At 32.7% G+C, this 18104-nt stretch overlaps 1 protein-coding gene across 10 annotated transcripts in view; it reads left to right on the top strand.

Moving 5' to 3' along the window:
• The window catches only part of SLIT2 (slit guidance ligand 2), a 257708-nt gene that overhangs the window by 212528 nt on the left and 27076 nt on the right, over positions 1 to 18104 (top strand). For 6 of the 10 annotated variants that reach the window (XM_072037736.1, XM_072037739.1, XM_072037735.1 and 3 more), the window contains 5 exons: positions 1440 to 1603; positions 7873 to 7997; positions 8126 to 8223; positions 9582 to 9721; positions 13921 to 13947. In XM_072037736.1, coding sequence (XP_071893837.1) covers positions 1440 to 1603; positions 7873 to 7997; positions 8126 to 8223; positions 9582 to 9721; positions 13921 to 13947 — 554 coding nt within the window. The remainder of the gene's footprint in view (positions 1 to 1439; positions 1604 to 7872; positions 7998 to 8125; positions 8224 to 9581; positions 9722 to 13920; positions 13948 to 18104) is intronic. The other 4 variants (XM_072037740.1, XM_072037743.1, XM_038178328.2 and 1 more) reach the window with 1 other exon arrangement.

Below are 18104 nucleotides of genomic sequence, written 5' to 3'. Positions count from 1 at the left end.
CCTTAATTTTCAATGGGAACATAAATTAGAGCTGTATTTATGGGTAGTTATTTTTTTCATTTAGGGAGTAAGCTGACTAGTGCCTTTAGATGTACCCATTTTTGATGTTTCTGGATAGCTGTGGTTGTTAAAAAATAAAATAAAATAAAATCTGCTTCTAATTCAATAGTGGACTTTTACATTTAATTTGTCATTTCTCAGAAATTTGATGAGCCCAATCAAGCTTTAAGTCATTGATCAGTCATTCAAATGCTGCTACCTCATCTACATTAAAATCAGTAAAGTTTACATAGATTTGCTTGTCTTTGCTGATATTTTTTTCTTAACGTTACCAATTATCCTTGCTAATATTCTGATTTTAGCAGAGCCAACTGCTCAGTTCACGCTGACATCAGGCTGACGTTCACTCTTGTGAATATGGCCTGGACAAATTGTAGGTATTTCTCTTTACATGTGAATTTTGCTATTACACAACCATATTACCAGGTCTGATTTTTGTTAATGCTCTGACTAAAGCTTGAATGAACATGTATATGTATGTATGTGTATTCCGTTTCTTCTGTTCATCTGGAAGCCTGTAGCAATAACTAAGAGGGCTCAGTGTGGCAGAAAAGAGTGTGTCTCTATTAGTTTCTACCACCTTTGCTTTTGCTTGACAAGGATTTTACTCCCTTTCTCGAAGATCCCCTAATCCAAAGTTGTGAAACAATCTGAAAGAAGCTCTATGATTATTTTATTGAAATAAATATGGGTATGTATTTATAGAAAAACTAAATAGGGGCTTAAAAACCTTTACAGTAATTAATCCACAAAATCCCTAGCTAAATTATTTTTTAATTAAGAAACAATCAAATTTTTTTAAAGAAAAGGATTTAATTTCACAACAGGGCATCTCTTATGTAAGGGGTAGTGTAGTTTTATTTATGTATACAGCAGAGATCTCTTACAGAATTCTGCTCATAGTTGTGAATTCAGTGGGAGATCTTGAAAGAGGAAATAATTAAATCAAATTTGGAATCTTAGAAACAGATGGTTTGTTACCAGCCTGAGAGCCGTAAACTGAAAAGGAAAATATCTGGGTGGAACTTTGTGGGGCTGCTTTGGAAGAAATATTTTATTCTTCCTAACTTATCAGTATCAGTTTCATTCCGATGATGCAGTTGATATTGCCCATTACATATCAAAAGTGACACAGAGTTAAGTTTACAGAAATGCAGGTAAGAATGGCTAGGTTCTTTACCAAATTTATTGTTAAAACTGTTACTTCTTGATTTAAAACCTAAATATAGACACTTAAGGCACTTACACTTAGGGTTAGTTTGGTAGAAGAAGGTACGGTTTGTGATTTGAGATTTTTGCCAACCTCAGTTTTCTGGGTTCTCTTTCTAAAAACAAACATTTAAAATTGTATTCCCTTTTTGTTTATCTGTTTTCCAAAGGGCTATTGGAGCAAATCCTCTTTATTGTGATTGTAACATGCAGTGGCTGTCTGACTGGGTAAAATCAGAATATAAAGAACCTGGTATTGCGCGTTGTGCTGGCCCTGGAGAAATGGCAGATAAACTTCTACTCACAACTCCATCTAAAAAATTTACTTGCCAAGGTACTGTTGGTGATTGCTTATTTGTTATTTAGATTTATAATACTTTTTTTTTTTACTTTTTCTTTTTTTTTTTTTACATTTATTTGCAGTTGTGCATATTATCCTTAGCATAAGCCATGCACAAAAACTTTGTTGAAGGGAGCAAGAGATGACTGCAGCTCAAACATTAATACAATCAGGCAAGATCTGTAAAACCAGCTACAATGTTTGGAAGTCCTCACTGATTTGTGTCCTTCTCAGTACTCACTCTTGTCATCATTTCTCCTCATACTTCTCTAGCCATTGGTTCCTTTCAAGAATTGTATTTATTTTAAAAACTTCTATGACATTTTGTTTTGTTTGCTTTTTTTTTTTTTTAATTATTTTTCTTTTCAATCAAGAGAGGGAGAAAATAAGTCATTTCTTATTTGCTGTGTAATACTCATCAGTATATAAATGTAAATAGGTAGCTGGTACTGTCTCTTTAATGAACTAAAATTTAAACATCTACACTTCTCTTAACTAAAGAATGTCCTTTCCCTTCAGACTGTTTACAGTAAAAACTGTAAATACAACTGTAATCCTTGCAGTCTGCATTATCTCAGTGGTATGTAATTGCATCAATATGCCCAGAATGCTGTTTTCTTTGATGTTTCAGAAGAAAGCCTAAAATACACAGAATAGATAAAAGATGTGATTACCTCTAGAAGTCTCATTCTAGATGTTATTATATAGGTAGCTTTCTTGGGGATTGAAATAAGTATTTATCTCTGTGTTGGTACCAATGTTGTTGGCCCTTTTATGACAACTTACATTATTTCTGTTTAATTCTCAGGTTCTTTTTCTGAACTTTAGTATTTTTTGTCTTAGAACAGTATCTTTTTTATTCATATGTGAGAGTAGACTTAGTTTGTTTTGCTGTTTAATCTTCCTCAATTCTCTCCATTTCTCCCCTTTTAAATATTTTGGATGCATGCCTTCTGCTGTAGCTTCATTTTTTCAGATTCAGGCTTATGCTTGTAAGTTGTCACTAAGCTTATAGTTATTTTTGAGGCATCAGATAAATATGATCTTATTTTCGTAGAAGTAACTTATTCTCAGTATAGGTAGTTATCAAGCTATTTTTACGTGTTCATCTGTTAATGAATTATCAAAGGTAAGCATTATCAAAGGTGTAAATTCTTCCTTAAAAAAGCATTGGGACGTCACCAGAGTTAGCTATCATCCCAAGTTGTTCCTTACAATGTTCTATTCATTATGTTCATTCTTCTCTCATTAGGCTTTCTGTGAAAAATTGTTTTTGTAATCAAAAAACACAGGAAATCCAACCCATTATTTTGTATGTGATGCTAATTAATTATCCTTCCAAATCCTTCTTAGAATTTTTCAATAATATTTCTTTTAACCTGTGTTAATTGCATATGACACTCATCTTTTGCAAAGTTCCTTAGTATGATTTTAGATTTGGTGGCCAGTCCAATCATTTTCTCAACAAGCATCCACAGAAGAATATTATTGCAGTTACGCTTTTATTACACATTGTTGTAGGTATATAAGTGAAATGAAGGACTTTTTTGGTTATTTTCTAACTATGTCATAAAAAAAAAAAAAGTCACCCCTTCCTACAATCATTATTATTTTTCTGTCAGACATTCCATATAGTACATCTTACTTCCTCTTGCTCATCAGAAAATATCCTTTGCCCATCAGAAAATATCCCCTTATGCAGGGAAAGTATTGTATTTCTTTCACTTCCAGGAATAGAAATCTGGTACTATGGGTACCTTTGAGAGAAATAATTTTCCTGCCACTGTTCTTCTGTGAAGATGTCATAATTACAGATTGCCACTCAGCAGCTTTTCAATGATAAGATGTCCCTATAAGACATTATATGTCTGTTATCCAAAGATAAGTAATTTTTAATTTTGCTTAGAAACATAGAATCTCCTGAATTGGAAGGGACCCACAAGGATCATCAAGTCCAACCCCTGACTCCACACAGGACTACCCAAAAATCAGACCATGTGTCTGAGAGTGTTGTCCAAATGCTTCTTGACCTCTGGCAGGCTGTGCTGTGACCACTGCCCTGGGGAGCCTGTCCCAGTGCCTGACCACCCTCCCAGTGAAGAACCTTTTCCTAACACTCAGCCTGACCCTCCCCTGTCACAGCTCCATGCCATTCCGTTGGGTCCTGTTGCTGTCCCTAGAGAGCAGAGCTTAGAGCCTGTCCCTCAACTCCCCTCGTGAGGGAGCTGCAGGCTGCCATGAGGCTTCTCCTCAGCCTGCTCTGCTCTGAGCTGAACAAACCAGGGAACCTCAGCCACTCCTTATACATCTTCCCCTTTAAACTCTTCATCTTTGTAGCCCTCCTTTGGACCTACTGCTAGTTTTTCTTATATTGTTGTGCCTTAAAATTCACATTGTATTTGAGGTGAGCCCACACCAGAGCAGAGTGGGACAATCCCTTCCTTCAAACAGCTAGCAATGCCATGTCTGATCCACACCAGGATACGGTTGGCCCTTTTGGCTACCAGGACATACTGTTGACTCATAATCAACTTGCTCTTAACCGAAATCCCCAGATTGTGAGGCTCTCTCAAGCCTCTTGTCCCCCAGTTTGTATGTATAGCCAGGTTTACTCCTTCTCAGATGTAGAATCCAGCACTTAACTCTTGTTAAACTTCATATCGTTGGTGATTGCCCAGCCCTCTAATTGTCAAGATCTCTCTGCAAGGCATCTCTACCCTTGACAGAGCCAACAGGTCCTCCCAATTCAGTGCTGTCTGCAAACTTAGTATACCTTCAGGTCTTGTGTCCAAATAATTTATGAAAACATTATAGAATTGGCTGAATAGGAATTAGAAAAATTCTATATTCCTATTAAGAAATAGTTGACTTTTTTTTTTTTTTTTTTTTTTTTTTTTTTTTTTTTTTTACAGATATATCTGTTTATTTTCTGCTATTGCGTGCAGACTAACAGGCAAAATGTGTAATTCCCTCCTATCAGTACCTCTGGATTCAGTTCAAAGTGAAATTGGTGCTTGAATTTGAATCACATAAGAATAGTTTCCTGTGAAAATGAGCATTTTAAAATGAAGTCTCAGTTATAAAATTCCATAAATTTAATTTATGAAACTTTATGAATTACTTTCCTCCAGGAACCATCTTAGTGTTTTCTTCTTGCAGATGTTTTTTCTAGGTTTATGGGTTTTTTTATTTTATTTTTTTTTAATGTGGCCTCTAACAGATTCTCAATCTTTTACTCCTTTACCATCCATGCCCTGCTTCTAGAGATTCCAGGGCCTTGTGGTTTTCTGATACCAGGTAAGGTTGTAAGTGATGGAATGGGTGATATGTTTAAGAACAAACCTTCTGACCTTCCTTTTGTGAACCTCAGACAGACTTCTTTCCTAAGACATGCATGTTTACTGTTTGTTTCTCCCTTTGATGAATTTAGAACTGACTCTTCATGATATATCATTTAATACAGTTATATGAAAAGGTTTGTATTTTAAAAGCATAGATTCAGGGTCTGAAAAATGCAGTTGAAATGATCGTTGCCACTGCATTGTACTGAAATCAGTGTCTTCATTAGCAGTTGTGATATAAGTGACTCTGCAGATACTGATTTTGAGGCCATTTGCAAGAGCAAATAGGGGCTCCTGAGTCATAAAAAGTCAGGATTTCAAGTTTTTCTTGCAAAGGTTTCTCTAGAATCTGGTCTTGGGAGAGTTTATATTATGCTTTTCTTCAAAAATATTAGACAAATAAATGAGTGTGTGTGTATATATTTATCAATAAAATAATATGCATTTGGTTTTTCACTCTTTATGAAAGAACAGTGTTTATTTTGCTTTTATTTTAAGTTTCGTTTTTTTGTTTGTTTGTTTGTTTTTCAGTTATGGCTTATTCAAGGATATATATATATATTTCTGCAGTGTTAATAGTTAAAAATAGGGTATTCTATTTCATACAGAATGTTTTCTTTTCATATGCAGGTCTTTTAACACATGCAAGCAGATAAGGGAAGGAATGATATAGTGAAAATTAGAATAGGTTCCAGAACTTCCTTTTCATTAGACTCAAGTAAAAAAAAAAAAAAAAAAATCTAAAACTTTTTTTTTTTTTATCTTGTAGCTGAAAAATAATAAATCAAATTGATGTTCATTTTCATTGGATCCTCCATACTTAATAATTTGAAATAAATGCTTATGACACAAAACCAGATCAGTGTTGTTTACTATCTTGCTGGGAATTGTGTTTGCATTTGCTGGCTCTTTTTCAGAAGTGAAATTTAGATTGCTAATCCATATAGGAAAATAACCTCAGTTACTGAATATTTTTTTATTTCATGCCAAATAATTGTCAGTTTATTTAATAAAAAGTAGAAATGAGGCCATAATGTTCAGCCTAATCAGTTGAGACAAGGAAGCAGAGACTTTAAAGCTACAGAACAGTGTTACAATTTATCTTCTTTTACGTATGTGCTTCTCACTCCATATATTTTTCACTGAACATTTTAATACAATCTATCAATAACCATAAATAGTCTACAGTAAATAGGCAAGACTTTCTGTATGTCAATTCTGTGGTGTTTGTTTCAACTCACCTACCTTTACTGTTTGCTGCTTTAACAAACTATAATCAACTATAGATTTTTCTTTCAAAATAAGGTAATGAAGACAAGAATAGTCAATGATCCATACAGATGGTGACTTTGGCAATTGTCACAAATTACCATGTTCATCTCCTTGCATTTGCTTGCAAACTGTGACACAGATGGATACCAGCAACTGCAGATAAAAAGAAAAATTTGTCAGCCTATTCCCAGCATCCCTACTGTATCTTTGTAATCATATGGCTTCCTTCCATGCCAGCTCCTTTTCAATGACTTATCTTTTTCAAAGAAAAAAAATAAGAAAGTTAAGAGAATAAAGACAAAACAAAACAAAACCTGCCATACCTCAGTAACAGTGGCCTGTTGGTTTGAAAAACATTGCAGTCTGGCTCATTTTGATGAGAGCAATCAGGCAGTTCCACCACCAGTAGGTCTGAGAAGTCTTTTTTGTGTGTGTGTTTGTGTGTCTGTCACTGGCGAAATCACTGGTTATTCTTTGAAATTTACAAATTATCTGTAGATAAGTATAGATTTTTTTCCATTGGTTAAATATGAAAATAAGCTGGAGGCAATAATGTCATCAGGCAATAAAGCCGGAAGTAGTAGAGAAGGTGTGTTCATTCTCTTAATAGGCATTTGGCCAATTCAACCCTGTTTTGTTTTACAGTAATCAATCTTTCAATTTTCATAAAACATAAGAAAATGAAGCATTATTATAAGCAGGTGATTTCTAAATTTAGACAAATAACTAGTAATTTCTTTGGTTGTCTGGCAAAAAAAAAAAAAAAAAAAAAAAAAAAAAAAAAAAACAATACTTGATGGTTTTTAATTTGAAAATTCAATGTGGGAAAAAAATTACAATTGTAAAGCAATGAAAAATAAATGTATAATAAATATTTTTATTATAGGGATAAGATTTACATACGCTAAAGATCTTAGTCACAGCTCTGTCTGGCTTGTGAAACTAGATTTTGTCATTATTCATTTCTAAATTCTGTTGTTATAATCATTAATATCAGAAACATGACCAGGCATTGATGGCAGTCCTCATTTGCACATAGATTCATGGTATAGTCTGTGGCTATTTTGAGGCTCAACTAATGCAGCAATGTAAAGAACTGGGCTGACTTCATAACAGAGCAAGCTGCAATACAGACATACTTATGGTGAGATAGCTTGGACGATATAGTTATAGTTCACATTATAGTTCAAAACATTATAGTTCAGAGACATTAGACCAATTTACAGGTAATTCTGTCAGTTCATTTTTGCCATTAGTCCTATGTGATCATGAAACAAACAATTAAAAAAAAATAAAATAAAAAAATAAAAAAATAAAAAATAAAGCTGAAATTGTATTTTTCATTAAATAAAAAGGAAAGATAATTATCATGGATCAAAACTGTGCAGATTTCAGATAATGGGGATATAAGAATCACTTTTAGGTCAGCTTTTTACTTTTTTAAAAACGATAATTAAAAATCAAACGAACAAAATTAAACTGTAAATGTATTTGGGCATGTTAGAGGAATTATGGACAGTCAATTCTTGTAGAAATACCACAGCCTAAAATACAAACATTGTTTTAAAAATTAGAGCAATGCAAAAATATATCCTGTCAAGTATAAATCAGTGTTAGTTCGTTTATGACTATCACATTTGTATTTTTAAGGGCCCGTGGATGTTAATATTCTTGCAAAGTGTAACCCATGTTTATCGAATCCATGTAAAAATGATGGAACCTGCAACAATGATCCAGTTGACTTCTATAGATGTACTTGCCCATATGGTTTCAAGGTAGGTGAATGAAGAGGAAAAAAATATTACTGAAATGTAAGCCTCTCCTTTTCAACATTTACAAGGAGTTTTAATTTACTCCACTAGAGTCTGTATTTTCTTAAATGATGTCCTTGTTCCCTGCATAGGGTCAAGATTGTGATATTCCTATTCATGCCTGCATCAGTAACCCATGCAACCATGGTGGAACTTGTCATCTGAAAGAAGGAGAAAAAGATGGGTTTTGGTAAATTGTTTTTAATTGTAATATCAGAATGGAAATCTGTTGACTCTTATAGTATATGAAATAACTTTGGTATTAATCTTTGGGTTCTCTTTGTTAATTGCACCACAAAGTCAGGTTTTCAGTGCTTCTCAAGTTTTCAGAACATGTTACTGTCCATGGAAAGCTAAAGCTCTGAAACTGTTAAAAACAACAAATGATTGTGATTAGTTGAGGCTTATCAGGTCAAGACAACATAGTATTGACTCCATTATGCTAATTAATAGCTGGCTAGATCTCTGCTGAAAAAAATCTCGCAATTCATCTGTTGTTGTGTGTATTATTTCAACAGACAGCATGTAAATGATAAAATGTAAATCCCAGTGAAACAGAAAATTAATGATTCATTTGAAACTCACTATGCCAGCAGATAAACATGCTGTGAGCGTTTTTAATCTTGAGTTATTTAATCACACAGTACAATTACTCCAGATGTACTTCATGAATTATGAAATAAAGTTCTTTAGCATTCTTCTGTGAAATTATTAGTCATTTAATAATCTACACCTCAAGCTTGTTAAAAATGACACTTCAGAAAGAAACAATTCATTATCCTGCAATTCATTAAGACATTATTCTTATTTTTTATTCTAAATTCTGCCCAAAGATTAGTTTTCTATTAAAAATTAAGCATATACATCTCAATATTACGCCTCTAGAATTTAAAGTGACATAATCACATCTCAGAATTTGACCTTTTTAATTTACTTGTTTAAACACTACATATTTTGAAAATTAAAGCAATCTTATAATCAAAGTTGCAGGAGTTATAGATACTACAAATTGCATGTAAATGTATTCATGGTCATATTTGAGTGACCTTTTACATTTACTACCTTTTTATATATTTGTTTTGCATAAATAAAAGTTACAGCTTTGAAGAGTTTATATAGTCTTTGTTTTTACATTAATACATGTATTTTACTTGGAACTTTAAACAGAGCTTTATGATGGTGCATTTAATTGTCCATGTGTTTAAATTAAATTTTCCATGTGTTTAAAATAACAAAAATAAATAAAAGAAATATAATCTCATTTTATAATATAACAGGTGTTTCTAAAGGAGTGCCCAGTTATGAAATTTAAGCTCCTTTAACTAAAAATAAAGGCACAAATTGTTATTGTTGCTTTTTTCTGTAAATTAACATGTTAAAATATTTTGGTAATGTTTGTTATATGTGTTTTTTTTTTATACTATATCATCCATTTTCCTTTAGAGAGGTTAGTGATTATGAATTAATGTACTTATTAATTACAGTATTTCTTGTCTGGTCTCCCCAGCTAAAAAGTTCATGTGGTTGGTTTTATTTTCTGTATTATAGGTGCACTTGCGCAGATGGATTTGAAGGTGAAAACTGTGAAATAAATGTTGATGACTGTGAAGACAATGACTGCGAAAATAATTCTACTTGTGTGGATGGAATCAATAACTATACTTGCCTCTGTCCACCTGAATATACAGGTAAGAGTATAAAGAGACATACAGGTAATTCAAGAATTCCTAATAGAGAAATAGTCATGTTTTTCAGTTTGCAGATGAATTAGTGGTCATTCTACAAAGGGTTTGAAGTCAAGTTTCCCTCGATATTTTTCTTCAGTAAGGCTTGTGGTCAAAAGTAGACTTTACACCCATTCATTAATTCCTCTGTTTTAAAATTACAACATTTTGATATTTAAAAGTTCTTTCAAAATGTGTCCCTTACATCTGTTTACCTAAGCCAACCAGTCCAGTGAAGAATCTCTCTGAAAAATATTCTTCTTTTGCTTTATATTGTCCAAGCTGCTACCAGGGCAAAAAAGTATCCATCTGTGCCAGTAGGGAACTGGATTTGGCATCCCTAGATGCTGTCCTGCCCTCCTGTAGAACGATTAATGCAGATTGTGATGCTTTCTGCTCTAGCACACAAGAAAATAGCATTATTAGAGTGTGCAAAATTGTTCATTTCTATCAGTTGGCAGCCAGGCCAAAACATTACCCTTTCTTTCTTTGAAACAGGGGGTCTCTTGCTTATTTTCACAATCTCTGTGAGAATTAGGAACTATTACAACAGGAACACTGGAGAACAAGAATTAGGATTTATTGTTTCTGTTGATCTGTTGTTCAGTTTTAATAGAAATCTATTTTCTGTCAGCTAGTGAACCACTAGAAGAATTTAGAGCTTCCATTCACAAAACCATGATTTGAAATACATGACAAAGAAAGGTAAAATCCTCCATAACCTAGGAATTAGATATAGCTAGTCATCCTATATGGTAACTATAATTAATCCTATTTTGGCTGTCAGATAAGCTTTTTAATGTCCTCAGGGAACACTACATTTGAGCATTGGATGACTGTGAGGAGAGGTGAACTCATGAAGTAATTTCATTTGTTGTAAACAAAATTAGCACCTTTTTAATCCAAGGTATTTTCATCATTAGTTCTGCAACCTACTGGATTACCCAAATGATTTAGGGCATTCAAATTTAAAGTCAGTATTTAAATCTTGGAAACCCACAGTGAGTGAAAATGATAGAACATCAGTAAGAGAAATGCAACTTCATAATGTAATATATGTGCAGTCTTATTCTGAGTAAATGTTTGGAAAAAATTTCTTCATGCAGAATGAGCCACAATACCTAAACTAATATAGGTTAAAAGGTTAAGTCGACAGAATAAGATACATAAGAATAACTGGGTGGTCCACATCTGGAAAATTAGACATAACCTTCTGCTTAACCATACTCATTTGCCAGGTACTGTTACCTTAATACCTAGAAGCAACTGACAATTCAAGCCTTAGAAAAAAATAACAGGCAACAGCTTCAATAAGTACTGTTAGATGTTTGTTATTTCTCAGATTATTAATATTTTAGCCATGTCTGAGTCAAGCTTCAGATTCCCGAGATTCAGTTACCATCTCCTTTAAAAAGGATTGGATACTCTGCTGTGTAGGATGGTAGAGAGCAAACCAGTCACACCAGCTGAGTCTTCCTGTTTGGTGATTTCATGCTAGGAGGTTTCATGTACTTATTAAATAGCAGACAGTTTATTTGCACGTCCATTTCTCCTCAGCAGCTTCGCAGTTTTTTTGGCCTGTTACCTGTTTCTTCATTTTCGACATCGCTCTAGGTGCATTTGGACTGCTAGGGCCAATAGCTTGTTGTATTCACAATATTCCATGGGAAGGACTGCTTTGCCTTAAATACCCATGGAGTGGATACAAAATTTATGTTTATGTGGTTTATGTGTACTAGCCTAAAATTTTGATTAAGTGCGCTTCTTGTATTTCTGTAGTATTGTAATTGAAATGTTTTGCATTTACAATTGAAACTTCAATTGTAACATTTCTATATATATATATATATGTATATATATGTGTGTGTGTATATATATATATACATATATATATATATATATATATGTATATGGTTAGACCAAAAAGGGAAGCATAAGGATTTGTAAGATATTTAACTTGATGTATTGCAGTTTTGTTTTTAGTTAAAATACAAGAAAGTGTATTTTTTAATTTGACTCATCACTGAGGAAGTGGCGATTGCTTTTCTTTGAGGAGCCTGATGTTGCTGTAGAACAGTTTGTGCCTAACTCTAAAGGGAAAATGCTATGAGTTTATATGGCAAGTGTTCTTGTTTCCTAACAGTAATCCTTATAGAAAAACAGATTTGCTTTTAGAGATTCGATGCCTAGTCATAATTGTTACTGAAATCAGTAAGTCATGCGAATAGGTGAGAATCTTCTCACCAGCTCAAAAATAAAACAAAACAATCTATTGGTAATCAGTAAGTTTAGCTGTTTTGTTCTCAAAAACTGTTGAGATTTTACACTATCTCATTATATTTTTCTAACACCTTACCAAAAACAGACACACATGCAAGACCAGAGCCTCATTTCATAGATAAATTGGACATAAGTTGTAGCAAAATTTCATTTTTTTCATTCTACAGGATACAGTGCAGAATTCTACAGTACACTGTCTTACAAAGCATCTGAAGATAGTCACAAGGTGTGAGATCTTAAGTTAGTTTTAATCCAGATATATTGTAAGGAGAAAATGTAAAACATTAAGCTGGTCTTTACACCTATCATCCCTGATTTTGCATAGTAATTAAATAACTTGAAGCGTTAAGAGCTAAACTGACAGTATCTGGACACATTGGGATCTAGAAATGGTAGTGTTCAGAATACAAAGTAATCTTACAGTTGCCGCTAGTGTATATGCGATACCAAATTATTTGTAACATTTTTTTACCTGGCCAATAGCTTGATTTCAAAGATAAGTAACAAAATCCCTGACAAGTATAGATACGATGATTTTTCATGAGGAACTTTATAAGCATTTGGATCTTGGTATCTGTTCTAACAGGTTAAAGCCAGATTTGCATATTGCTAATGTGGTGTGTTTTTTTGTTTTGTTTTTATGGAAGGTATTTTTCACTTGATGAATTCCTGTACTAGCTGGGCAAAAATAAACTAAACATCAGGAAAACTGTCTATATATTCAGCAGATTAAAAAATATTTGTATTTTTAAATACAAAGGTATCTCTAGCTCAGAAAGTCCATGGGCTGTAAGGTGCTGGAGGCTTGGACAGTGTATATAACAGAAAAATACCACCATAGACTGTTCTCTTTTAATTTTATTGGCCATACGTTGAATTGTTCATGTTTAAGATGTCACAGAACATATACACTGGATGTGGAAGTGCACCAGCCCAGAACTATTTTTTTTTTTTTTTTGAGTAAATGGTTATCTACAAACATGTTTTATATTTCACATAGCATAATATAAGAAAGAAGTCAGTTGGAACCTGTTGGTATGAATTGTAAATCATTCTTATTTAAAGTTTTCATTTTATGTAGAAGAATTACTGGAATCTCACCTCTGGAAATACATATTAAAAAAATACAAAACAAACAAAAAAAAGTTATAGGGAATGTTATAATGCAAAACCAAACATTCACTTTTTGCCTTTTATAAAAATCTGATGAAAATTGACACTTCTCAATTAAGCATTGTTGATTTTAATATCTATGTGTATATATATATAGTACGTGTATATATATATATACATATATATATATATAAAAGCCTATTAGCTTATATTATTGCTTAAGAACTGGGAATCCACAATTACAGGTGGAAAGACAAGAAAGGTATTTGCATGATACTGTGAGCTTTCTTAAGATCACAGACTGGAACTGTAAAGTAACAGGAAATAATTGCAATCATCAGACATTCAGACTGCCTGATGAAACCTTGAGAAATAAAACATTTAAAATGCATCACTATGTCCTGCACTCTTTAACTCTGCTATTCTCTTAACATTATCATCTTCTTTATTTTAAACTCAGTCTAGTAAACATCAGGTCATTTTATGTACATTCTATAGATTACAGATGATCATTTCTCTTGCTCATTGCCATCAGTCATTAGATCACAGATCTAACTGATCCAAAAGTAAAACCTTTCCTATGCCACCAGTGGCATGTACTTCTTACTTTTTCTGTTTGTTTTGCTCTGCTGTAGGTGAGACTCTGAAGCTTGCTTCATTTTGCTATATCAACCTCTCTTGCTGCTATAGTTGTGCATTAGCTTAATGTGCTATGCTGTTGTATTACAATGTAAAAAGTCTCTTGTCTCTTCTGTCTTTGTCACTGCAAGCTGCTAATCTGAATGAAGTGGAAAAAGGTCAGTTGTCTTTTAAGCCTATTTTCACTTACTTTGTTTTTTTCACTTTCCTTTCCTTAAAGGTGCATGGATTTCAGTTCTTAAATAAGATCAAATGAATCGTATATAGGTATCATTTAGAAAGCTCACTGCAAATCCTCAAATCAGGCACCTTGATCTAGCTGTGAATACATGTCAAAAGAATCTTGTTTAAGCTACAGATCACTGTGCAGGAGTACTTTAATACTACTTTCACTGTCTTTTTTTTTTTTTTTTTCTTCCAGATATATTAGAAATTTGTGCATCCTGATAGGACTAACAAAAAGGTTTACATGGTGATCTTCTGAAATCTTTAGTCTCATTATTTTTAAAACATACCTTGGTTCCATTCTAATGTATTCTGTATTATATAGCACTGTTTTTCTGTAATTTCTTCATTAGATGATGGTACTAGAAATTTTTCTGGAGTATAAAATGGCAATCCCCTTTCTTATCATATCTGTGACTTTTTTACCATAAATATCTAAAATATTTTAAATGAACACATTAAGCTCAGACTATTCTATAGGAAAAGTAATGGTGGAAATATTTATGACACTAACTTTGGATGTTCATGATCTTTTTAGTTTTAAAAGTTTCTGCCTAACGCCTATTTCACTAACAGAGTTAAAGTATCTTCTGTACAAGCTGGCTTATTCAATCTGAAAAATAACATTATCAGTAACAATATGTATATAAAGTTATATAAAGTTATTTATAGTTCTACAACTAACTGTATAGTTCTGAAAGCAAATGAGTACATCTTGTAGTGTATTTGCTATCAAGTTAATTTGATAAACCTATTGTGCTGTCTATAAAACAATATAATATTTCACTAGTAATGAAAAATCTTTCTCATTAACCACTAAACAGCATGTTGAGCAAGTCTGCAAGTATACCATCAATTTTGGTTATTTTAGACATCTGGAGAATTATTCTTACAACTTAAATTCAGAATCTAAGCACCCTCTGCAATTGATGGAGTGAAACAGATATTTCCAGAAAGTAATTCCAACTATAGGTGTTCCATGGTTAAGGTTGTATTCAATTTAGACATGTTCCTCTATTTGCCTTTTACTGTTATTATTTGGACAAGAAACATAGCCCCCCCCCCCCCCCCCCCCCTTCTTTTTTCCCCCTTGTCACTTCCTAAGTTTTTATGTCTATAGTGTTCTGTTACCGTCCCTGTATTGAAACTGTTTGATTATATAAAAAGTATTTAACATGAGAAAAACTAGAAAAAGTGAAAGCTCAGTTTAGAGAAATATAAGGACTGAGTTCTTTGTTATCCTTGCAAATATATTTGTATGCTTAATAGTAAATCAGCCAAGCAGATTACAATAACTTGTTCGACATCAGTGACTTATGGATAAAATTTGCTTTGTCACTGATTTCCAGCAGTGTAAACTGAACCATGTTAGGATTTTCTTTTGTAAATGAAACAAACAAAAACCCAACCTTATTTCCTATGTCCATGAAAAAATGGATTTTTAAATGGAAAGTAAACTGAAGATGCTACTGTGGAAAGACTCAAGTCCCAATTACAAGTTGAAACAGCTGTTATTTGCATATAATTTAGCTTGCTTGTATTTTGCATGTCTTTACAATGTGATAAAAGGTAGAAAGGCAATGAGTCCTAAACAGAACTGTAGTCATTGTAAATGTATGACACAAGTGTGAACTATAACATGTTAAAATTACTGATTTTATCAAGAATACATTTCACACAAACAAATTATCAAAGACCCAGGGATATGAACTAAGTTCAGCATCAAAGTTAAGCAGATGTGTGTGATAAATGCTTGTATTTTCTTGCCAGCTGAACATGAAAGTCAATTATCGGTCTATAACTTGCTTGAAGGATCACTCAGTTTTATCATGGCATACATCTTTTGAATTGTGACAGTTGTAGGAAAACAGGATTATTTTAAGTAATCATCTCAGTTTAGGCAAGCCCTAGACACGGATGTAAATTCTAGTTTCATATCTTTCAAAACTTCATTACATGGCCTTCTAGCTGCTACAGTAAAGGAGCTAAGTTACCATTTTCAATTGAGTTGGTAACCAGATAAGTACCTGCCTAAAGTTTAAACATGCAAATAAAATGCAAATCATACCATATAAAACTTGATTAAAGTTCTAATTATTTTATTAGATCAGGATCATAATCCTTAGTCTTGTAAGAATTGCACATTAACGTTACAACTTCTAAGAATAAAACAATACCTTTGCAACCCTTGCTTTTCATCACATGTAAAATTTTCTGTTTCGTGAAGATTAATAGTCAAGCTCATAATATACAATAGTACAGTCATTTGAAGTATATTAAAATATTTTGGCTGCATTTTCATGAAGAGGGAGTACATATCCTTGGCAATCTAAGCCACTTGCTATTAGTTTGATCACTGCCATTAGTGATTCTAGTCTATGATCATAGAATCACAGAATGCTAGGGAATGGAGGGGACCTTGAAAGATCATCTAGTCCAATCCCCTTGCTGGAGCAGATGATCCATCATTCTGTTTTCCTTTAGTGTCTTAAACCTTATCTGCCTAAAGTTTTTTTTTTTTCTTTTTTTTTTTTTCTGCCAAACAGCATAAATACAAAATAATTTAAAATGTTAAACTAAGTAAGCCCCATCTTGCAGATCTACAAGCATGAGACTTAGCTGAACAGAGGTGATCAATGGTAAAAGTCAGGAAAAGTCTAGCAATGAATGACATTTAGAATTTTACTTTAAAATTAAGTTCCAAAAATAGTTTCCAATTAAAAAAAAAAAATAGAAGTTATATATTATAAACTTCATCCTTCTGTAGCTGTGAAAATAAATAAGCTACATTATCCCTTGTAGAGTAGATATTTTTGTCTTTTGTGAATAGTGAGCTCAGTACTTTAAATACTTTGTTGTCTACTGTTTGCTAAACTGAAGACTTCATAAAAATGCAGCAATTTCTGTATATATTTTGTTAAGTAGCAATAATGTTTCCTAACCATTCCCACAGTCTGTTAACTATTTCAGTCAGAAGTAATTAACAGAGACACCAAATCAAACACTTGGACTATAATACCTAGCTTATAAAACAGACTGCAGAAGTTAACTCACAATTTATGGCAGGCAAGTTCAGAAGCTGGAACAGATAAATATGTACACATATTTACTGTGTAAATATCCTGCTGTGCTAGTAATTACCCATAATTCTACAGTATGTATCTGGTATTTTAGTTTTGGAGCAATTAATAAGTATTCTAGCAAAAAAACTGATTATGATGATTAAAATTGACCATTCTTTCTTTTGAATCATTTCTCTAATTTATATTATAATATCATACTCAGTTTTGCTAATACACTGGCGATTTTATGCTTGTTTCTTCAGTAAGCTTGTCTGTAATTTTCAATGTGCTGTAATATTCAGCAGCCCATGTTCATTTGTCTTAGAGCTCTTCTCTTCATCCAGAAATATACTGGGTCACATTCCTTTATATAATTATATTTTAAATTTATTGCCCAATTAGCAAAATAGCAATGATGTAAATCATTTTTCATATCATTGAATTGTTCTTTATCATTTGTTGTACTATATGTCTTTATATATTGGAAAATCCAAAGTTATTTTTTTCTATGATTTATAATCTCATCAAATCATAAGTGTATTAACATACACAGAGGAAACAAAAACTAGCCTGTGAATCTAGCAACTTATATCTTTGGTTGCACACAATACATTAACAATATTGAATAATGCTGTCTGACTGTTTAAATCTGAAACATCATCTATATCTAGTGGTAAAATCTCAGCAAATATTCCAGTTTTGATGTTGGAGGGTCTTCATTCACACTGTGTCGATGACACAGAGTTCCACTGGTTTTAGTGCTACTACGTACCAGAAAGCAGACTCCATAGCTTTTCACATATCTCATGAAAACAGTTACAACTGTTTCTAATTAAGTTTTGGAACTTTTCTTTTTTTTTTTTTTTTTTGACACTTTATGTACTGATTATTTTTAAACAAACTATCTGTTGCTTTTTTTTCTGTGTACAATAATGTTCCCATCGTCATCTTCAAAAACATGGTTACTTAGCCAAGCTCAGTTACAACAGGCTTGGTATTGTCACGAGTGTAACATTGGTAGTAAGCTT

This window comes from Anas platyrhynchos, chromosome 4 (genome assembly GCF_047663525.1).
Source record: "Anas platyrhynchos isolate ZD024472 breed Pekin duck chromosome 4, IASCAAS_PekinDuck_T2T, whole genome shotgun sequence".
Taxonomy (NCBI): domain Eukaryota; kingdom Metazoa; phylum Chordata; class Aves; order Anseriformes; family Anatidae; genus Anas; species Anas platyrhynchos.
Note: the sequence above shows the minus strand (reverse complement) of the source record. Positions and strands in the feature narration are given on the sequence as shown.